The sequence below is a fragment of the Diplotaxodon limnothrissa genome, linkage group LG7 (assembly GCF_057381915.1).
Source record: "Diplotaxodon limnothrissa isolate DT_005_m linkage group LG7, D_limnothrissa_male_GT1.1, whole genome shotgun sequence".
Classification (NCBI taxonomy): Eukaryota; Metazoa; Chordata; class Actinopteri; order Cichliformes; family Cichlidae; genus Diplotaxodon; species Diplotaxodon limnothrissa.
In genome coordinates, this window is record NC_140602.1 from 18,379,801 (window position 1) to 18,403,484 (window position 23,684).

General features: G+C 40.2%; 1 protein-coding gene across 1 annotated transcript in view; it reads right to left on the minus strand.

Moving 5' to 3' along the window:
* Nucleotides 1-7,207: 7,207 nt before the first annotated feature.
* LOC146628153 (A disintegrin and metalloproteinase with thrombospondin motifs 20) overlaps nt 7,208-23,684 on the minus strand; it is a 76,717-nt gene continuing 60,240 nt past the window's right edge. The window contains exons 29-39 of the mRNA XM_085359381.1: nt 17,445-17,612; nt 13,349-13,522; nt 12,347-12,517; nt 11,599-11,799; nt 11,298-11,427; nt 10,572-10,666; nt 10,372-10,466; nt 10,136-10,269; nt 8,798-8,889; nt 8,577-8,681; nt 7,208-8,309 (exon numbers count right to left, since the gene is read on the minus strand). Of these exons, the coding sequence (XP_085215507.1) occupies nt 8,220-8,309; nt 8,577-8,681; nt 8,798-8,889; nt 10,136-10,269; nt 10,372-10,466; nt 10,572-10,666; nt 11,298-11,427; nt 11,599-11,799; nt 12,347-12,517; nt 13,349-13,522; nt 17,445-17,612 (1,455 nt within the window). The 3' untranslated portion in view covers nt 7,208-8,219. The remainder of the gene's footprint in view (nt 8,310-8,576; nt 8,682-8,797; nt 8,890-10,135; nt 10,270-10,371; nt 10,467-10,571; nt 10,667-11,297; nt 11,428-11,598; nt 11,800-12,346; nt 12,518-13,348; nt 13,523-17,444; nt 17,613-23,684) is intronic.

Below are 23,684 nucleotides of genomic sequence, written 5' to 3' on the forward strand. Positions count from 1 at the left end.
ACTGTAATTCCATGCATGTTTGCATGTAAATCACCTTTTCCCCATTTTTCTTTCTGTCTTTTTTTTGTTAACAAAAACAGGTGATTACTCTGTAACAAAAAGTTACTTTAACTGAGTAAAGTAGCTTACTCTGCTACTGATTTGTGAAGAAAGCGCTGGTCCTCTATAGAATACAGAGGAAAACAGCTGGAATTGGAAAAATGCCCCTCATCTATTCTGATCTACCTGGAAAGTAATTCCCCCATGACCTCCAAAATCGTTTTTCATTACCTTTGCAAACATTTCCATTGAAGACACATAAATTTCACCCTTCTCCCCTTCATATAGCATTAAACCCATAAGATGCTGAAGTCACAATAATCTGAAAGCATTTCAGCTGCTTGAACTGTGCGCTCTCTGTGTCATCACATGACACGGTATATGTGGGTTGTACTGTATATGCAGTTCTCACTGACTTTTGTGAAATGCATAAACAAAGGAGACATTCTGTTTAGAGGTCTGATATTCCCTGGTGACATGAGCCACAACAGTGTGTAAAAAGTCTCCGGATTAATTGGAGTGTAAAGCTGTTAAAAATAATTGGCTTCCCCCCTCCCACCTCTTATCGTGAGTAGTTTCAATCACAAAAGACTGCCCACAGCTCACAGCTATAGTCGTGTCTGGCCTTTGCCTCAAGTCATTGTAAGTATGCTGACATGGGGCAACATTTTCCAGGCTTCTTAACAGCCCAAGTTTTACAATGGGAAAGTATTTTCTATAATAAAAACACTACCACTGGCCATAATGTGCGCATTTATTAAATGACTTTCAGCAGGTTTTTATAATTCCTTCACTGTGAGAACTTTGAGCTTCAAATGAGGGGTAAAAAAACAAACAACAACAATATGAGCTACAAAATAAAAGCTGTCAAAGAAAGCCTTGCTGTATTGTATGCCACGAAGATCCCTAAGCCGAAGTGGAAATCCTTCAGGGAGTGTGTTCTGTTCACTGCTAGCCCTAATGTGTGAGTCACGCTGGGGTCTCACATTCATGGATCAAACAATGCAAGTCCATTTTTCACCACACCACATGTGCACATAGGCTATTGGCACATACTTGCAGGACCCCAGGGCCCCAACGCTAAGCAACCACCCCCTCCATACCCCCCTCCCCTCGCTTGCACTATGCCCGTTTCTGACAACATACCACCCAGCATACCAGTGAATAGGTGGTCAATGCTGGACGAAGGATGCAATCCCCCACACATCGCATGCAGCTGTTACAAAGTGGACACTTTAGACATGTAACACAATACCTAAAAATGACCTCATTCAGCTTTAACCTGTTAAAGTCAAAGCTGGCACAATTTCTTTAAAAAAGAGCTGACAGAGAGCCTGACAGTAGTGTCTATAATGCCCAGACGGCAACGTGCCAACAGCTTCTACCCCTCAACAACCAATGGCCCAGTTGGCAGTGTAGAGTACTTCAAAATTGTGCATGGGTTTGTTAGATTTTGACACAGACATGGTGCATCAAAAGATGAAACTGATACTGTTCAAGGCCAACTGTTCCACTGCAGGATGTGTGTGAGGAGTGGAAAAGGGGTTTATGTGTGAGGTTTACGGGATTTGAGCTTGCTTAAACAACCTCGTACTCCTCCTGCAAAAGCTTTTACTGGAAACAACTGCTGGGCTTGAAGATTGGACGTTTGTGCTCACGACTCTTTATCCAGTATATGTGCATACTTGCATTTGCCCAGATATTTAAAACAAAATAAATAAATGCTGGAGTACATGAACATTTGAAACCTCGCACAACAAAGACTTTGCATAATCAAAAACAAGACTTCACAAATATGTGACTTATATTTTTTCTTTGTATTATTGTAGGGTCTTTACCTTACAGTGCAAGGCACCTTGAGAAAACTCCTGTTGTGATGTTGTTGTGATGTTGTTGTGTAAGTAAACTGAAATTGAACGTATACGATACACTGAACTGTGCACTGTATGTCTAGAATACACTGTTCTTGCTTCTTTACTTACAGTTAATCTTTCACGTTAGCCATAATGAGGTAAGCCAGTGGCTTTTCTAATGCTTTAGCACCATCTACTGGCCGGCAGTAAAGGTGCAGTATAGGCTTTGCACCAACCCAGTCCATCTCAGGTGAAAGTCTTAATACCACAGTTTAAACCTACAATAAATATGAAAAGCCGCAATAATATTTAACATCAAAGCACTTGATTAAAAGATTTCTCTGCCAATTTTCAATCATTTAATATTTGTCATATATTTATATTCAAGCCTCATTTATGTTCTTCATGAAGATCCCCCTTTTACTGATAAGGAAACCCGTGTTCACCTTATTGAAGAAGACCACTGAAGCAAAGCTGTAAATAATAAAATCACTGATGTCGTTAGTAATACTTGTCTTTTCCTACAATGATGAGTCTTAACGGATGAAACCTGAACTCCAAGGCATTTTAATCAAAAGTTTAGCAAAACATTTTGTATACATAAAGAAACAATAACAACAACAACAACAACAATAATAGGAAAGGGGTTTCGCATTGTTTTTACTGTTTTTGTCCAGCACTTTCTCGTAGGCTACATTAATAAACTGACGACAAGCAAAAATGTTCCAGTTGTGCAATGTAGTTGGGCCTATTTTATGCTCAGTAACTTAAACCCACTTTGCATAAAAAAGCAAAAAAAAAAAAAGCAATCGAATATGACAGTAATCGATTATTCATAGTCCTCGTAATTATGGACATAATGATTCATGTATGTAGTTCTATGTTGCGGACGGTAGGGGTCACTGTTCTCTCAGTTTGGGAAATGTTTGTTTCTCAGGCCAGAAAATGATCCCTTCTTAGATTTCAGTGCAGATTCTCATAGCTGAAACGTAATTTTAAGTGGCAAAATGCAGTAGCTCTTCCACTGCTAAATTTAAAGTTTTTTCTTTGCCTCAGTAGTAAACTTGTAAACTAACTTTTTTAATGTTTCACACACTCATCAACCACTTGGTTAAGTTGGTAAGTTACATCTTCCTAGTACTGGGTTGTAACTTCTTTGGCTTTCATGATAGCATCACAAAGTTGGTAACACATCCATAATGCACATTTTGAGTTCCACCGCATCCCAGAGGTGCTCTATTGGATTGAGTTCAGGTGACTGTAGAGACCATTTGAGCACAATTCAGTTCAATTCAGTTTTATTTATACAACAGTTGCTTCAACACACTTTGCATTGCAAAGTAGACCCTACAATAAAACATAGAGAGATAAACCCAACAATCATATGACCCCCTATGAGCAAGCACTTTGGCAACAGTGGGAAGGAAAAACTCCCTTTTAACAGGAAGAAACCTCCAGCAGAACCAGGCTCAGGGAGGGGCGGCGATCTGCCACGACTGGTTGGGGTGAGAGGAGGAAGACAGGATAAAGACATGCTGTGGAAGAGAGCCAGAGATTAATAACAAGTATGAATCAGTGCAGAAAAGGTCTTTTAACACATATTGAGTGAGAAAGGTGACTGAAGAAGAAACACTCAATGCATCATGGGATCCCCCAGCAGCCTACACTTATTGGAGCATAACTAAGGCCCTAATTATATGCTTTAGCAAAAAGGAAAATTTTAAGCCTAATCTTAAAAGTAAAAATAATCTCTGTCTCCTGAATCCAAACTGGAAGCTGGTTCAGTGTACAGTGAACTCATGTTCAAGAAACCAGTTTGAGATTTTTTCTCCTTTGTAACATAATGCCATCAGAAGATGGGTGAAATGTTGTGGTCATAAAGCGGTGGATGTGATCAACAGCAGCAGCACTCAAGTACACTGTGACATTTAAACAACCATGCTGCAGCAGAAACCAACACTCATGAGACCAGGCATTGATTTTCTATTAAACTGTTCAATTTTGGTGAACCCGTTTGAATTGCAGCATCAGTTTCCTGTTCTTAGCTGGCAGGACTGTCACTCCTTATAATAATAACAAGTATTATAAGGACCATATAAGTTATATTATGATTTATTCAACAATGGGGTTATTGTATCAATAACTATTTCATCTTTAATGTTTACTTAATCAGTATGAGAGTAATGCAAAAGTACTCACTTTTATGAGCAAAATGTACTATGAGACATACAGTACACATAAAACAAACATTTGACATTAAGTTTTTATTACAGATTTATTCTTATTTTTCATAGTTACTTCTGCCCCTTAGAGCAGGTTGCAGCTGTAGATTTTACCAGAATGTCTGTGCCGTTACCTCAAAGCAGACTGTGCGCCGTGGTCAACATCAATCATTAACACTTTTATGAGGATTCTCTGCACAGGTTTGTGTTTTTCAGCTCCATCATTAGCAATATCTGGTTTATGAAAACATTAAGGCAAGAGGAGTTTTTTCCCAACGTCCACAGCCTGGGAAGTCTGAAAGGACCTCATCACAGCTTGATTTCACTGGAAAACTGCTCTTGAAGGGAGTTGTTGTTGTGCTTCAGGACTATTCCAAATCCTTAGATTAGATTTTAGGAACCAAAGCAGGCTTTTGGCAAGAAATCAAAGCAGCTCTTGAGGCACTACAGTATCTGTTTTCATTTAATGTACAAAGCTATCTTGGTGCAATGAGCCCTAGAAAAGTGGCTTATATATAAGCACTCCACTTTTTCCTGAAGTACCTGCACCTTTATTACCAAGGGAATTTGGTGACATAATTCCCTGAAAAGGAACTTTTCCACTTCTTTCTGGGGTTTACATGAAACTTACCTCATTCCTGGATTTTGACACAACTTTGATGATTCGCTCTGTAGTTGACAGCTTAAGGTGTTTCTAGATCTCAAGAATACATATATATTAGTGAGGACTGGTTTTAAAAGGTATTTGCTCTGTTTATATGTCTCTTAAGTGGAACTGAACTCTTGAAAGTCATGTTGTGGAAAAGCAGTCTGCATCACTAAGTGAATCCACATGGAGCCACAATGTGGTGAGCAAAGCACCCAGCCAGAGCTGACCTGCTGCCCTTCTTTAGAATCCAGCTGACTCTGTGGCCGACAGAAACTGCTGTAGTGATAAGAAGGACCCGTGCTTTAAGTGACTTCATACAGCCATGTAATATTTCATTTAATATATTTACTTTGCTGCATACAGAATGTATATGGAGTTTGACCTTAGATTTTGAGTTTAAATCTATGTGCACATGATTATATTAGAAAACAGGGCAATGACTTGATCTGTTTGAAGGATTATTTATATAAATTATGTTGCATATTGTTTTAGTTCACTAAAATAAAAATTAAAAGTAGACTTTGCAAAAATAAAGACCAATTGAAATGATTTTGTCAACTTAGTTTGGTTAAAAATTGTTTTGCAACTTGCATGATTAGAAATTCATGGATAAAAAGTCCCAAAGAAATAGATAAACAAAACACAAAACTAGTATTTAGTATTTTAGTTTTAACTAGTAATAGTGTTAGAGTATAGATATTTATAGATTGTGATTTGGGATTTTATACTTTTTAAAATCAATATTTTTAAACTGCATTGAGCCTTGATGTGAGAGACCCAGATCCGACCCTCCTAGCAGTTTAACGTCACGTGTCTTAACGTAAAGGGAGTTGGTATCCAACTTTTCTAAAAACAGCAAGAAAATAGCAAAGTATAAAAACTGAAAATTGCAAATATAAAGAACCACACCATCACTTTGTTCATCAACGAGTCTGTTGGAAAGCAAGTTTTATTCTTACTTATTCTTTAACATTAGTGTAGTAGCAAGACATACAAGTAATAGTACAATTAGTATAGCACCAAAATCATTTGTTTCTTTTATACAGGCTGCGTACATACTGTAGGTACATAGGATTCTTTTAAACATCTTTGGATAAAGCATGGCAAACAAGCACACCGTTTCTCTACTCAGTACCAATGCCCATTCAATATTTTAGCACACAGTTTGCAATTCAAGTATGAATATTACAAATACACATATATCATAAGTTACAAATCTTAATGGTTATTACAAAAAAACAAAAACAGGATTACATTTCTACAAAACTGACAGCACACAGTGCATCAAGTATTCTTTAAATTTCTGATACAGACCTCATAGCACAATTGACCATCATAAAATGAACGACAGCCAAAGGTTTTCTAGCTGCTCACTGACTTTTATTATTTTCAGCCATTCTTTAAATCAAAAGAAGCGGCATTGTCTGAGAGGGAAAAAAAAACAGTCTGCATCTACTGCCTAACTTTGGTTAAAGCTTAACATTAGCGAATCCGCGTGTTCAGTTGGTTGATAGTTGTATTTGCGGTCATGGCAAAAGCCGGATATGATGCGTTACAGTAAGTATTGCTCAATGGGAGAGTCCTTCGCACAGTCGCTGGTCTGTTTTATCGGGCAATCTTGCATCTAAAACATTAGCTCTGTTCATAAAAGGACCACAACAGGCTATAAGGAGATCCTAGGGAGTCTGCTAGAAAGAGTTGAATCTCTGCCCTATCGAGTGTTATTCCCAAAGCCAGTTTTCCTTCTCAACATTAGAGGTAATTCCAGTTCAAAAGCACCTTTTAAAAGATCCTCATTCAAGATTAGTGGTTATATGCTACAAATAGTAGGATAATACCTATTTTAGCAGACAACGGACAAAACATATCAGACAATGGCTTCTCTGTTGGTAGTAGTCATTGTACCGTCATACAGAACATATCTACAAGTCAATGCAGAATAAATATGTTCAAACATAAATATATTACAACACATATCTCAACCGAGTATGGATGTCTATGAGAGGTAGGGTTTTGCAGGCACCTACAGTAGGCCCAACGGAGGGTGTGAGGTGAGACGCGCACGCATACACACACCTGATACTGTGTCAAGGTGTAACAGATGAGAACTCGTGTGACAAAGAGAAACACCAATAACAATCTAACTATGAAACACACATGCACGCACACGCACAAAACAGACAAAATTGTACTTCAACACCAGGAAATATGGAAATAGTTCAGCTATTTCCTCACAGCACTAGTGTTTACTCTGACAGTCGTGCCTCAGTGTCAGTCGGTGGACTGTCTATGTGGGTTTCAGTAGTTTTGTTAAAAATACCTGACAACAGATGACAGCAGACAGACTCACAAAGTACACGACAACTAAAACAAAACGTTATCTGTAGTTATTCTAAAGGCTCCTGATGTTCTCCTAACGTTTGACCTCTGACATGAGACAGGTGTGGAAGGACATCAGTACTTAGTTGCATGCTGATACGTTTCAGAGTCTTGAGCCGCAAAAACAAAAAAAGCATAAGAATTTCTCATTCCACCGACCGTAAATGTTTGTACGTCTCAAACTATGTCATTACTCATGCAAGTGGCCCCTTTCACATTTTTCAGGTTAAAAAATAATGGTTATTTGATTTATACGTTATTCTCATTATTGTGTTGCAAGTGAAAACGCAAATGGGAAAAGGGGTCACCTCCTGAGTAAATCCCAGGATGAGACATACGTTTAAACAGGAACCTGAACTACTTTTGTTCCATTTCTTTTCCATATGGGAATCATTCCTGCTCATCTGTTGCTGAGAACAAGATTTGTAATGCCCTCATATATATACCAAAGCAGCTAGTTCCTGTAGCCATCATTTTTCTTAATCTGTCACAATGTAGAAAAATAACACAACTATCCCTTATATACTCTTCCATAGTCTGCGTATAGACCTTTTTTTTGAACCACAGTAGGATTGCAAGGACAGCATGTCTCCTTTTATACTATCTTGCTGACCACCATATCAGTTGGATCAGAGCCCAAGTGTTTTGTGTCTTTCTAAGTTTGGAAAAAGTTCCTTATCAGCCGGGAGGATATTTCTTTTCCTCCTGTCTTTGTATTTGTTTTCCCAGTGTTTTCAGTCCTGTATCCCGTGTTATGATACAAAAAAATCAATTTGCGTCATGCAAAATAATTTAGTCTCCAAAGCACATGAGTGCATGACAACGTCTGCACAACTGCTGACTCCTCTTAAGTGTTAGTAGTTTGGGTGAAGTACCTGATGGTGGCTCTGTAGCACTGCACTATATATAGCGTCCTGTCTGTTCAAGCTGCTGTTTGGGGATTGAGGATATTACTGTGGGATAATAATTGTTAAATGGTCCCCCTCTGACACTCACGGATGACTGCAGGATCAAATCTCTCTTATTGCCAGTATCTTATTCCAGACAGATTTAGGTGGTTTGGTCTCTGCACAGCTCTCAGTGGACTTGAAGAAGTAGGCCGTTGTGAGCCTGGGGAATGCACTTCCCACAGAAACCACCACAGCGGCCGTAGATTCTTGTCCCATCCTACAGACAGAGACAAATGAGAGAGGAAAAGTGGGCAAAGGGCAGAGAATGAAATCTTCATAAATGTCATGAAGGGATTCCTGCTCAGTGAATCACATTGATGACATTTCAGCACTACAGGCTCACACCACAACTGGAGTGATCCAGCATGAGGCTCAGTCCACCCCAGCAAAATGAAAACAGTGATCCATTACTTGAAATCTGCCCGGCATGACCCACACTAAAGGCAAGCATTATAGGAGTTCACTTGGAACGTTTTGTTTTTACCTCCGATCTGTGGACTTTGACTGAAACATAGTTGCCCTGAGATGTCCACTTGGTGGCCTGAGCCACTTTGAAGCCAGTGCCAATTAGATTGATGCTGAACTGGCCCTGAAAACACAAAAGAGACGGATTTATTTCATAGAAGTTCTCTAACAGGTAAGGTAAAAGAATATAAAACACACAACCAAAAAAAGCAAAACTGTCTTTCTTTTTTTTTCACAAACCTGTGGACATTTGGCTGCACTATAACAATCCCCCGCTGTAGCAAAGGGCACTGGCTGACCAAGAGGTGTCTGGGAAAACCGGAGGTCTGTGACTGGTAAACAGATACCAAAGACACTGATTTAAAGTCACAGTGACCACAAGCAGAAAAAATTGACTGAAACCACATGGCTGTAGAGTATCAACAACTAAGATTTTACTTTCTGGAAGAAGATATTTTTCAACATCTTTTCTCCTATAGTGAATTTGCTTAAATCTAAAGCAAAATTAGCAAAATCCTACTTTTTAAAACATATTTACCTATAGGAAATCTTTATGTTACACTTTCTAATTGTTTACTGAAATTCAAATACTGTTTGACTGCATGCAAGTAACATTTGCAATATTGCAAAAGGCACACCACATTAGCACCTCTTCATATTCTGCCCCTCATCTTTAACTCATTATTTCTCCTCGGCTCTCTTTAAGCCACCTGAAAACTAAATGAGTGTTGCGCAGACTGGGTGTGGGAACATGTGCTGTAAGGACCCAGATGAGGTGAAGGAGACGGGAGGATGATAGCGTAGGTACTAATCCAGCTTCTCAAGCATGCAAACTCATGCAGACACATCTTGTGTTTACCTATTTTTATGGCCATAACGCCTTTCCTTAGATATTCCTAAAGCTAATTAAAAGCGGAACATCTAATCCTACCCATTACCTTTATTCTCACCATAACCTAATTTTAAACTTAACCTGGTAGCTAAGGTTTAGCGATGAAAAAGCCTCTCAAACTTGCACAGTCCTGCAATTTGGTTCCAACAAATCTGCCTGAAGCCACAAGTATAATTGTGTCTCAGCTTTTGGGCCCTGAGAATATAATAAACACACACTAACACACACCCACACACATGCAAAGACAAAAGAATAACAAAAAAAAAAGCACAGTAATCTACATTGTTTTATGTAATCAAAAGCATACTTGGACAAAATAGGGCAGGTGGAGCTGAGTGGAATAATGAGCAGAGGAATATGGCCTGAAGATGTGCATGTGTGCACATTGTAATTGTATGATTGCTTGCATGCAAGCGTGAGGACATGTTTTATTTCTGATGCAAAAGGATGGATGAGTGCTGACGGGCACGGTTTCAAGTCCTCTCCAGGGACACGAACACACAGTGCTGAAATCTCATTATTTTGATTTGGGAGGAGAGAGCGTGGAGTAAGGCTTACTTTCATTTGGACTGGGCTCTGGATGTGGCATTAGCGCTTTGGAGCGAGGCGTGTGAGGGTTAAAAAAACACCCATGTGTGGTCACGATACAGTGCACGGCGTAAGGCAATCATGAAGTAATTACTCACTCGTTATCCTCAGGGAGTTTAGGTCCAGACGAACTTTGTGGAAGAGTGTGTATCCCGCTGCTGAGTAGTCGTTCCTACACTCACAGTCCTGTTTTCGGCTGCCGTTATACGGGCATTGAAATGGGTTCAGCAACCTGTGCGTTTAAAGAAATATGGGAACTGAGTGCAAACAGCACAATAACCATATTTCACACATTGCATAACCATACAGCGAGTCATCTCCACATCATACGCACCTGTGGCCATACACCTCGGAGTAGTTATCGGTCTGACCGCTGCGCAATGTCACATACTCCTTGGGGAAATCAGTCTGCATCTCAGCACAGTAAATCTAAGAGCAAACATATTGAGGTAAAGGATGAGATCCCACAAGTTTGCTGCTGCTGCTGCTTGAATCATGACGTGTGCCGGAGTAATTCTGGCAGAACATACAAACCTGTAGGATCCGGGATTTGACTTTGAGATAGTATTCGCCATCTATCCTCACGCCCTGTCTCATCTGGACCTCTCGGCACGTACTGAACAACTGGCCTGGGAGAGGGAGTGAGGAAGAAGAGCTTTCAGTGCAACAGTGGGAGCTGTCGACAGCTTTTAAAAGCTGGAGTATTTAGCCATCTCATTTTAAAAGTTAGTACATAAATCTTTTGTCAGCAAATAGCATAAAAATGTTGAAAGCTAAAAAAACTAAGCACTTCTCCCTAAAGCGGATAGTGACTTGGATCTAATCTTCCCAAGCTTGAGGTGTTGTAATTGTCTTGTTTGTGTTGCAGAGCTCATATTGAGCTGATTAGCTAGTCAAGATTAATACTTGACCAGAGAACTGACTGTCCAGTATATCCTTTCAATTTCATCAGTGCCTGACTTGGCAGAATCTAAGTCAGGAATGATTAACCCTGCGAACTTTGGCTTGCTGTTTTACAGCACTTTCCAAATCCACAATAATGCCTGGCTCAGCTGAAGCCCTTGAGGCATTCTGACAGACTGCACAATTTGCAGAAAACTGCTGACTGTCTGTTTATTGTTCCACTAAGTGATCACTCCAAGAGCCTTTAAGTAGTTTATTGTGTAAAAACAAAGCAAAACACAGAGTTTTTAGAATCAGATATGGTTGTTTCCACAGAAAGCACCGACAGTGACCATTACATTACATTTTACCACTCACATTCTCTTTCCTGACATGCAGCCTGAGACTCAGGTCTCTCTGACAGACGACAGTGTTTGGACGTTTGGCCTTTTGAGGTCACGCACTCCACTCTGCGCTCCATCACTCCTGCTCCACAGGTCTGCGAGCACTGGTAAAAACACGCACATACACAAACTCATTCCCTCTAAAAGTGAAAAAGGCTCCAGTCCAAATCCACAAATGAGATTTATTAAAATCCACAAGTCATCAAAATGTATTGTTAAAACTGTGATTAGCTGAGGAGGATTTCTTGCTGTCTAACAAGCCTTTTCTGACTCACCTTGCTCCACGGGCCAACTTTCCAGTAGGACATGTGATGGCATTCCGTGAGGAGGCACGGCCGGCTGCCAGGAGGGCGAGGCTCAGGACAATTCGTGCTGGCAAAGGAGGACTGAGTGTACACACCCTGAGCGGGAGAGGTGGGCATCAGGGAGCAGGAGACAATACGCTGCTGGTAGCCAACACCGCAGCTGGCAGAGCACTAAGACACACGAAAATACACACAGTGGGTTAAAAGCTTTGGCTTTAGAAGAAGCTGTTGTGCAGTAGAACGGGGCCTCATTGGTACTGCTGATGAGAATTGATGACCTTGCTCATTTTAAAGCCTTCTCCATTTGAATGAGCCTGATTCTACTGAAATGCAGATGTTTTGAAGCAATTAGTTGATTACGATGACAATTAAATTAGCAGAAGATGTCAAACGTTTTCGTGTTTTATTTAATGAACATTTTGAAATAAATGCCACATTTTCATCTTGTCAGCTGTTTTAGTACATACACAGCAGATCTCCCTATGACTATTCGAATATTTGTATGTGAGAAACAAGAAGACACCTCTAAATAGACACAGTTTCTCCTTTTTATCTCATTTTTAAGTTAACACCTTTTGGGTTCAGACAGTTGTTTGAAAAAAGAAAAAGATGAAACAAAGTTCCTTCAGTCTTAAATTATTTCTTTCCATTTTAGAGAAATTATGAATTATTTGATACCAATACTGAAACTTATTACTTATATTTCTCATGTTCTTACCATTGACCAGTCTCCTGTTATCCACATGTAGTGACAAGGAGCTTCTTTGCAGGGCTGGAGCAATGGAGGTCGGGCTAATGGATCACAGTAATCACCCTGAGCAGGTGTCATTCCTGGATCCATGCACACCACTTTCCTGCTTCTCACGCCTTCTCCGCATGTTGCATTACACTGATAAAAAAAAATCACACACAGGGTTGTGAGATGGATTGTGGTTTCAGCAACTAAATCAACTTCTAAGACTCCTGGACATCCCTTTAGCACAATAAATGCACATCCCTATTAAACCTTTACACAAATGGAGGAAAGTGAGTGTTGTGTAACAACTGGAACAGTAACACAATGCCAAACATGTGCTCTTGACAATGTCAGTGTTAAAGATAAAAGTTAAAACAGATTTCCCTTCAGTAATGGCTTAAAAGTCATAAAATGGATCAGGATTTGAAAATTTGTGTGTTTTTCTTTTCACTTTCTTTATATTTCATAAGAACAGAGAGGATTTCAGCGGCAAACTGTGAGAGAAAGAAGGTTCAAAGTTTTTGCGGCAGCACAGACAGAGATCTAAACACTGCAAAGATTCAAGCAGTGCTATGTCCCTACAGGATGTCCCTTTTTTTAATGCCTCGCTTTGAGGACAAAGCACATCGCATTAAAGAAAGATGAGCCAGGAAGAAAACAGTCTGCTAGTGTGACACAGAGCAGTGCCGTTCAGTAGCACAGAAGGGGCGATGGCCATCAGTACTCTCAAGTTTGGATATCATTGATTTGTATCATATTTAGTTGCGATGGTTAACACTAAAGCCCTCACGACAGATAAAGGGTGTATGCAGGACGCCCATCTAATGGTGCAGAGAGAGAGAGTTAGCGACAAAGTGGAGATTGCAGCCAATAAAAGCTTTAATAAGATGCTTAAACATCTGAACATCTGTTTCACACTTGGAGAGTGAGCAAAGGAAATACGTCGTCACAGATAGGAAGAAAGAGAATAAACAAGTTACTTACTTCTTTCCATTCATCAGCGACCCAAGTGTAGTGTGTGCACTCTGCAGTTTGGCACGGCCGCGCAGTAGGAGGACGCGCGCGAGCGTCACACAGGTCCTCGAGGACTCGTCCCGTACCTTTTAGCCTGCAGTAGACATCGCGGTTCTGAACTCCGACCCCACAGGTGACAGAACACTAGTAAAACACACACAAAACACACATCTCATTTCGAAAACATGGCAAGAAGTGGGAAATGACTCTAAAGGAAGCTTATTTTTCTCCAGCAGCAATAAGGCTATAAATACAAAGTATTCGTTTTTGTGGCTTTTTAAACTCATTTCTGTTGTAGAGCTGACCTTAAAGGGGCACTAAGCTGATGACACAGTCTTAAAAGCTTAAAAAAGAAGGCGACTGAACTTCTTTAAGTCCGTAAAGATGTTTCGCCTCTCATCCAAGAGGCTTCTTTGGTTCTTAAAACAAATGGTGGAGAGTTCCAAGCATTTAACCTCTAGTGGGAGCTGACCACTTCGGAGGTGGTGCTGAGGGTCGCTGACCCACTATTGATCCTGTGTATCATCAGATGAGCCAAAGTCTGATAAAAGGGGTCATTACCATCACAGGGGGTTACGGGTGAATCCACTGTGTGACCTTGCCCCACCCTCACGCGATCTGTTGAGGTCATCTGAGGCAAGATGTGAGTGGAGGGTAAAGATTTCAAAGATTTCTCTGATTTGATGAAAGTCCAGTTGGGTCAACCGTATGTTCTAAGAGATTTCTTTACATGTGTGTGCTCCTTTTCTTGATTTTTCAAACTCTTAAGACTACCATGGCCTGGATGAGGGCCTACACAGACACACTGATTTTACACATTAAATCCAATTTCCTTGACATGAGAAAAATGCTGTACAACATATTTTGTTATTAACCTTGACTTTGTCATTGGAGGTATGTTGCCCTGGAGTTTAGACTTAAAATTGTGCATGAGTACGGTTTAGAACAAGTCACTATTTAGGAGTAGTGGGGGTCAGTAGTAAGAACTGACAGCTGAGTTGCATTTTAGGACCATGTGCTTATGATGCTTCATAAATCTCTAAATCACGGACTCACCAATTTAAACTAAGACTATATAATGTCTGCTCAGCAGCAGCCACTACAAGGGGCAGTTACAAGATAATGGTTTATTGAATTTGCCCTTATTTTCTGAGATGCTTACGTATTGCATACTACCATTCTAACAAATATGCTAAGAAAATATGTGTTAACAGAGTAAGTGAGACAGCAAAATCCATCTTATAATTCTGTTGGTTTTCCTCTCCTAAGTTTCACAGGCGATATTTTTATAACGTTTGTTTGGTCTGCCGAGTTAAGATATGCTGCTTTGATGCTCCGGTTCAATGCACTTCATGAATCCAGAAATGGGTTTGTTCCTATTCTGTGAGCTGTATATCTGGGATCACACAAAGATCTATCTCAGACATCTCTTTGATGTTCTTTGAGAAGCATGCCTGCATACTAAGGTAGCGCTCTGTAAGATTTCTGTCAGTGCGCCCCACGGCAGCTGTGGCTACAATGTAGCTTGCCATCGCCAGTGTGTGAATGTGTGTGTGAATGGGTGAATGACTGAATGTAGTGTAAAGCGCTTTGGGGTCCTTAGGGACTAGAAAAAGCGCTATACAAATGCAGGCCATTTACCACGATTTCAGCTGACCACGCTGATTTCTCAGCTTGCCCGCCACACATTACACATTCATAAAAATCAGTGTACGACCCAGAAGTTGCTGCAACTTCTGTTATCGTTGCAGAGTTTATCCTTAGATGTGAAGGTTCAACTCTTTGAGTTTGGAGAAAGAACAAAAAGCACTGCAGGAAATCTGACCTTCAGATCAAAATATGCCTTTAAAAAGCAAAAACAACAGCAAAAAAAACTTGCGTCAAGCATGAAAATAGAACCTGCTGTTCAAGTGATTCTAGAAGTGATACAGCATAACCCAGCTTTAAAAAGTGTGCGCTCTTTAATCACAGTGTTTAGTAAGCAGTTTAAAGGGTCAGCTCATTTCATTTAAAAGGGCATTTTTTCCTGTACTTTCAAGCTTCGTATAGTGGAATTAAACAAAACTTGTTCTTTATCATTTTTTAAAGCAAACATAGATTTGACCATATAAACAAAATCATTCACCTTCATTTTATTAAAACAAAATAATTCAATAATTTGTGAGAAACATGCAACTAAAATCCAAACTCAAAATAAGATAACCAAATCAATAAGACCCTGAATCGTCCTTTCAACTTCACTTTACAATAAACATGTGTAACATGGTATTTCGAATAGCAAGTGGAGAGAATTTTGTCCTTGAAAACCAAACTGATTCCCAATGGGAAGCACCCCCTCCTCCCCCCCAGCTCCTCTAATATATTGTCTATTACATTCGCAGTCAGAGGTGACTGAGAGTGCTGGGTAGCTTCGGAATAACTCAGGCACTGGGTGCTGAGGTTTCAAAGTTGTCACATGCACGGACATTAAGATATAAAACATGTCTTTATGCTCTAGTTGAGGATTTCATGGTTGCTGGTGGTATGTGGAGGAAGATGATTGCTTCCAGACACCAGCGAGAGAAAAAGTGAGAGGGGAGGAGGAAAGGCTCAAAGAGTGGGGAGTGGCAGGAGTCTTGTGAAGGGGGAGCAAATGTAAGCCTTGCAGGACCTTTGGGGATTTTACATTTACATTTTATACTTTCCAAGCAGGCATGAGAGGCTTTTCATGAACTGCTATGAAAGTATTCAGTGTCCAAGTCACCAATTAGTACAGAAACCTCCTGTAATTCAGATATTTATCCCCTTCCCACCCTGTTTGCATGTGCATGCACCACAAACTTGGCTGCATCAGCTGCCATGTTTATCACTTTTCATTTTGACAGATTCACATTCACATGGTCAGTGTGTGGTCTGACAAAAAGCTTTCATAGAAGAACTGTACTCTAAGATAGGATTTTAAAAAGTTCCCTGAATATTTGAAACCACAAACACAAATGTTACACTAAGTGTGCTATAGTAGTGCACAAAAGTCTCGTGTCACTCCTCATTTCTTTACATTTTGCTTCCAAGAAGCCAGACTTTCTTGTCATTTTTAAAGTGGTCTTGAGCAAGAGTTCTTCAGGCTCTCTGAATGTCGTTCAAAGGTTTTCTATTGACATTAACCGCTTTTTGCACTTTAGTCCAGTCCTTGTACCTGACCATTTATAGAGTATTTCTTTTTTTGTTTATTGAACCATTTAACACTGACCTATGAAAAGATCAAGAATAAAAAGGCACCTAACTCAAGGGATGAACCACTTTTGTGTCTACACATAGCAGAAACTTAACCTAAGAACCAATTTGAAATTGCATCTTTAGAGCTATTAACTCAAACTTTGACATATCTTGGTATGCTGTCCAATGTGTCTTAAAGAAAACTGAGGAAAGTTGACAAGTGGAGGGCAAAAGATGACATATTGGGCATAAATAAAAACAACGCCATGTGCAAAGCATCCAGTAGTACTGCACTGGCTTCATTTCTCAGTATCACAATGATCCCAATCACATTGCCAGCGCAGTACAAGCACACTTGGAATGCTATCGGTTATAGATTGGCCTCCCCACATTCTGGACCTCAACATTATTCAAGCAGTGTGGGATAATCTTGACAGAAAATGGAACCAAATCCAGCCAACATCCAAAAAAGAGCTTTGAATGTCATTAAAGAAGCCTGAGAACTATTCCTGAAGATTTCTTTAACAAATTACAAGAAAGCTGCCTAAGAGAGTTCAGGCTGTGTTGAGGAATGAAGGTGGTCATCACACAATTATTGACTCTGAAGCTTGTTAGAATTTTGCACAGTACTGTACATAAACAGTCTTGGCCTTTAGAGTTTAGTTTACACTTTTGGGAATGACACATAAATCTTCAAAAAGAGCAAACTGAGCGGTGATTGGACAGGTGCTCTGTGTGTACATGTCCTACATCTGCAATCTCTAGAAAGAGTTTGTGTTTGTGCCTCAGCTGCAGTTACTCACAGCATGGCCTCTCTGAGACTTTTGGTTATTATCTAATCCCCAGAAGATAGCAAGAAGAACAAACATACCTCCCTCCATCTGTTAGCTTTCCAACTGGGGCATACTCGAGCCCGACAGGCCTTCTGTGTCCGAGGCCGGGGCAGATGACTGCAGTGCTTCTCTTCTATTTTGGTTTGGTTCTGATATACACAGACTACATCCCGCTGTTTGGTCCCTCTGCCACAGCTTACTGAACACTGGGGAGGAAATTGCAGGGAAGGGGGATGGGTGTTGGATAGAGAACAACACAAAGTTTAGTGAAACACAGTAAAGTCCAACTCATAGCTCGATTAGCGCTCACGCTTATGATTGCACCATGTAAACATTTCTGTACAGAAGTTCCTCGAAAAGTAAGTCAACTGAAAATAAAGTTGTTAAGCACAAGTTACCACACTGAAAACCAGAAGAGATTGATTTTTTTAAGGCAACCACATTCTGTTAACCAGAAATCTCATTCATAGGCTCTCTTGTAAAGCCTCAGATCAATATGCATAAACAATCGCATTTAATGCAGAACTTAAGGCCTCAACAGAAGAACACCCCTTTGACCCAACACCTAAAGGCCGACTGAACACACACTCCAAAACAAATTTAAATAAAAAACCCAAAATAGTGACGAAAAACCTTTATGTTAAACAGCCATGCTGATGGAATACAGTGAAACAACTGAACCTGTAAACACAGGGATTGCTTTTAGAGCAGCAGAGGCACAGGAAGCGGGGACAAGGGATGCAATGCAAAGCACACCGTAGATGCACACGCAAGACATTCATCTGGCACCAATAAGGAACTTAGATACACTTCAGGAAATCTAGACAATGAGGCAAGAGGACACAAAAAAAGGCATGAAGAATAAAAACCAGACACACCAATAAAAAGATCTGAAACGGCCTTTGCCTGAGATGTTACAGACAGCAATTAAGGTGCCTATTTCTGCTTGCTGAGTGAGTGCCTGTATACAAGGCCACTCTGAATAAATGAGATGCTAGAATCGAACACACCAGATGAGATTTTGCCTGAGCATTTTTTCCAGTCCAGATAATGAACATTATATTCTACTGTCCTCTAATTATGATCTCAGATTATTGCATAACTCAGAGGTGGTGACCTATGGGCTTTGCAGATGTGGAGTTTGTGTTTTTCTTCACATTCTGGGAGGTAGAGGAATGGTTTCCTGTTTAAACAATCTAATAATCATATGCTCCATTCAAAGCCTTTCAACAAAGCCACCTCATCCTGCCTTTTCTTGGTAAGTATGGTGCGGGTAGCGGTTGACACTGCACACACACGCATCATACACATTGTAATTATCAAGGCATTTTAAACACAGGGCCCGCTCAGCTGACAGATGACATCAAAGCCAAGGGCCAGAGCCTGAGTGACTAGTCCCCAAGCACGGCAGATTCACATACCTGCTGCACGCTCACTCAAAAAGCAAAACAGGACTCTCCTTTACCTCAGACAAGAGCAGAGAGAGGCAAACAAGTTGGAGGGGGGGGAGATGAGGAGTGGGGCTGGCCCCTCCTCATTCTTGTAAAAGAAGCAGGAAGAAAGAGAAAGGCAAAAAAAAAAAAGGGGTAGGGAAAAAAAGGAAATCACAGCCATACGAGCTACGCTCCCCCAGCTGAACTGTATCTGCGTTTTAACAGTGGAAGAAAAGACATTATATGGCATCGCGCTCCTCCCGCAACCCTGCCAGCCTCATCTGTCAGCCATTACTTAATCATGGCCGATAACACAGAGCACAGAGAGCTGGCACAGCGCGTGGGACCAGAAGACAGTTTCACCTCTGAGAGCAAGAGGAGGGCAAGGACTCAGGGACCTCTGATTCAGCGATCTACAGCTGGGTTGCTTCACTCACCAGCACCCACTCAGGTAAGACCATTTTCCCTATCAATCAGCCTGCTGCTTGTCTTTTATGTCCTGCATTTGTACAGTGTCAAACTTAAAATATGTCTGTTTTTTTATTTTCTTGGTGGAAAATTGATCAACACACATACTTATGTTAGTTTTTAGTGTATTTTACTAATGAAAAATTGCTTCATCTGAACCTCCACGTATGTACTGTATGTTTTATTAGTTGTGTTGAACTTCTAGTACTATTCAGGTGTGCTAAGGTGTAGCAGTTTTGAATACAGGTTCACAGTTCCTTGGGAGAAACGTATAAATCAACAGGTCACACGGGAGGGAAATTAAACCCTCTTGAGACAGATTTGCCCTCCCACGTTGTCCCAGCAATTAATTTCAGATGATTTGGCGGGCTAAGCCCACTGTAATCCAGTGAGGTTCATTTAGGCACGATGTGGATTACTCTAAAATGGAACGACTCAACAGCTTTAGATTTGGCAGCTGGAAATCAGCCAAATAAAACAGCTTTTGTCAAACAAGTTTTCTTTTTTTTTCCCCATGCAGAACAAAACTTCTCCAGAGGAAGACATAATTAATATTTACAGCCACATGTAACAAAGAGGCAGCTTTTCATTATTTTGCTTAGTGGCTCTAAAGCAGCCTTTTTGAGTTGATCAAGATTCACAGTTCTACCACAAATCGCATAATTGAGTGCTAAACCAAACCCAGCTAATTCATGCCATTTTTCTCCTTTTTTGCATGCTACAAAACTACAAAATACAGACCTCTGATTTTGATTAAGTGAACACTATGATCTCATATGGATGCTCCAACTGGATAATCAAACTGATATCAGATACCTTTTTGTGCATCAATGCCTTTGTCTAGGACTGGCAGGCAGAAACCTCGAGATGACCCAACCCACTGCTTTAATCTAAACAGGTAAGCCAACAGAACACATGGAAATTGTTAAAACGCCCCAGGGAACCTTGACTGTAGTTTAAAAATGTGTCACACTGCTAATAAATGGATATGACCTTGCAGTACCTTGTGGAGAGGAAAGAATATTCCACAAAACCAAGTAACCACCTCGTTCAGACAGACTAGTTTGTCATCATGGCCTTAAGCAGCAAACATTTACTGCTGCTTGAACTATAATTATGGGATGAAGAGGTTTTGTTTGGCAATAAAAGCAGAATTCAGGTTTGTTTTATGTTGGAACTGAAAAATATTATGTACCTCCTCCTAAATCCATCTGCATGCTGGTTTATCCCAGAATTTCATCTTTTTTCTTAGTGTAATATATCATCATAGTAGCTTTTTTTTTTAATTAAAACAAACTGGATCATAGGACAAAAAAGTATATCTTTCGCGTTTAAAATAGCTTTGTAGATATAAATCCTAATAGAGGGACAGGGACAATTATGGTGTTGTATATTGACTACAGTAAGTGGTTCTAACTGAGTACACATCTTAAAATGTGAGGACCATGGTTGCATTCCAATCACATTGCAGCATGCTCGCAATGCAAGGGGATGGTAATACCAAGCATATGGCAAACTGTAGTTGCATACAGTCTTCAAAGGAGCTCAGTGCTGACCTGGAGGAAGAACAGCGTGTGGAATCATACTCTCAAGCACATGTTGTCAAGGCTGAGTGATAAAATATCACTCAGTTGAGCAAAGTTGACTTGTCCTCATTAACCATGCTAACCCAGCAGAGTCTTAATCTGGTAGGAGTTTAATAGGTGGGAACTAACCAAACGCTGACATAGTTGACATAGCGACATGTCTTGAGTAACTATGTTCTTGGCATGCAGCTGAACACATCAAGTTCAGATAAGGAGAAGAGGAAGACGTGGTGTCACAGAACATTCAGGCTTTTCTGTCCATGGTCTTGTTTTGCAGGGAGGTTTCAGAGACAGAAGCCAAAACAACACATGTTATCAACATGGGAACAGCTGGTAAGAGTGGCGTCATGGGGCAAAAGAATGTCAAGAGTCATAGATCTTTTCTATCCAACAGGCTAAAACACCCAATCAGACTTCTTCATCCTAGTTTCATTGATTTATACTGAATATCCAACTCCAACCAAGTTTATAAGATGCTTTGAAATAAGAACAATGACAATGCACATACAGTATATGAAGATCAGGATGCAGTTCAATATATTGACCTAACAAGTGATGAATTTGAAATGATGGAAGTTGATTTTGTCATATTATTCATTTATGGATGTAGTTGACTTTATAATGTGGAAATAATTTCTGTCTATCCAGTTTTTCACAGACGTTTTAACACAAGATCCACATTGAACTTCCAAATGGCTAAAACTAAGCACATTCTGACCTAAACGTGTAAGTATGAACTTGCCATAAAGTGTTAAATAAACAGCAGGTTGAGCGGCATGTACAACAGTCTCCAACACAGTTTGCTTTTCAAGTCAACACCACTCAGAAAGAATATAACAAGTGACATAAGGAAAAAAATGGACTATCCAGTCAATTTTTCCAACTCTAAAGATTCCACCGAGACATTTCTCAATGAGCTTGTTAAACATCCTGCAATGAGCGCTATAATGAACACAGCCAAAAATGAAGAGTAGTCATATAAACATAAGAATAAAGCAAATTCTTGATGGCACAACTTGGAAAAACACAAACAGCAGATCAGTTAGTCATAAAGTAGTGACCTGTGACACGGGGCAGCCAAGTCAAACTTCCTCTTCCTGCTAAATGTTACGCAGCTGCTTTTCTTTTTACAAACAGCAACGTATGGAAAAGCTCAGAGAAGAGAAAGATCTGAACCTTTCAATTTTTTCTAGGAAAAAGAAATGTACAAGGAACTGATGCAAAGGAATCTTACACTTAATGCATATTTTCAAAGTGGTATTCAGTTTTGTTTTTAGCCTTTGTGTGGAGATTGCCTTGTTTACCTTATAAATTGTTTTCCTCTCTTTCACCATCATTTTCTTTTTGTTTTGTAGCTCTCCAACACTGTACCTCATTTTAGTCCAAGTCCAAGGACGGTATCAATTCTTAGCAAAGGAAAATTTTTCCACCAGAGGAAAAATACAATAGGAATCAAGACAGAAAGTAAATAACAACAATGACGGAGAACAGATAATAGTCAGGTCTCAGAGTTCCTCCGTCAATCCAAATGCATCATGCAGGGGTCATGTGGTGAGGTGGAATTAACATCCTTTATAACTTCAAAAAGAAACAGAACTACCAGGTGGTGATATATTAAGGTTTTTATTTTAGCTAAAAGTTGAAACAAAGCGCTATTTGCTCTGTTACTGAAACTGACCTAGAAGACAGTGTCAATCATTATCGCACCCACAAGAGGGGAAACAGTCCATTTCACTTCATCACTTGATAGCATCGACATGCCCAAACATGAACAGGCCCCATTAAGTCTGTGGTGGTAGCCTCATGTGAGAGGACTTTTCATGTAAGTGGAGTCTATGAAGTAACTCCTGTGGGTTTAAAAACACTTCACAGTGCTTCACTTAAAGGAATGCGAAAAAGCAGATGTTTTGTACCTGTGTGAAAACACGATCATGTTCTCTGCCATTCAGCCAGCCCGGAGAAGACCAAATCAAATGCTTCCAGAGACCTTCAATCCCTGTCTCCTCTCTGTTCATCTCACTGCATCAGCTCCCAAGCTGGATCACCCACAACAGCTACGCTCACTAAATGGGCACTTTATTTTCTTTCAGTAGCTTTCACACACTCACTGTGCTTCAGCAGGAGCAGGAACGGCATTAATAGACTTCTCCTAACTATCATTAAACTAAACTAGATCATGACGATACTTGTGCAGCAACCTGCAAAGATAGCTTCTGATATCATCTCACGGCATCAGTGCCACCTAAATCTTAGCGGTTTGCCAAAATGTGTAAGCCCCAGGGATTGATCCTTTATGTTAAAGTCTTTTACCGATTTAGCACACACAGCAATGATTGTTCTAGTGAGAAGCACCAGGAAGCCGCTGCTCTAATAACCTAAACTCAACTAGCACACGGGCAGCATAAGGAATCACAAGGCTGATGATGTCACAAACAACTGCCCCCAAAGTGACAGGTTTGATGTTTCCCCCCCTGTTGCCCTCAAACTGGAGTCAAGTATGTCAAAGCTCTACATGTGGATTTCATTTGAAGCAGCATGATTAGCGTGCAGACGCTTTACTGTGATCCCCCCTCCATGGGAAACCCACACTCGACGGGAAGTGGTATGTTTTTGTTAACAACAAACAGGCATAAATCACATAAGTGGTGCAACACAGCCGTATCACTGGTCCTTACACCCAGCTGACATCAAGATTGCTTTTAAGGTAATTACCATTAGCTAATGATATTTATGTTCCTAAAAGTTTATGTTGAACTGTGTGCCTATAATCCGGAACCTGTGCAATAAATGT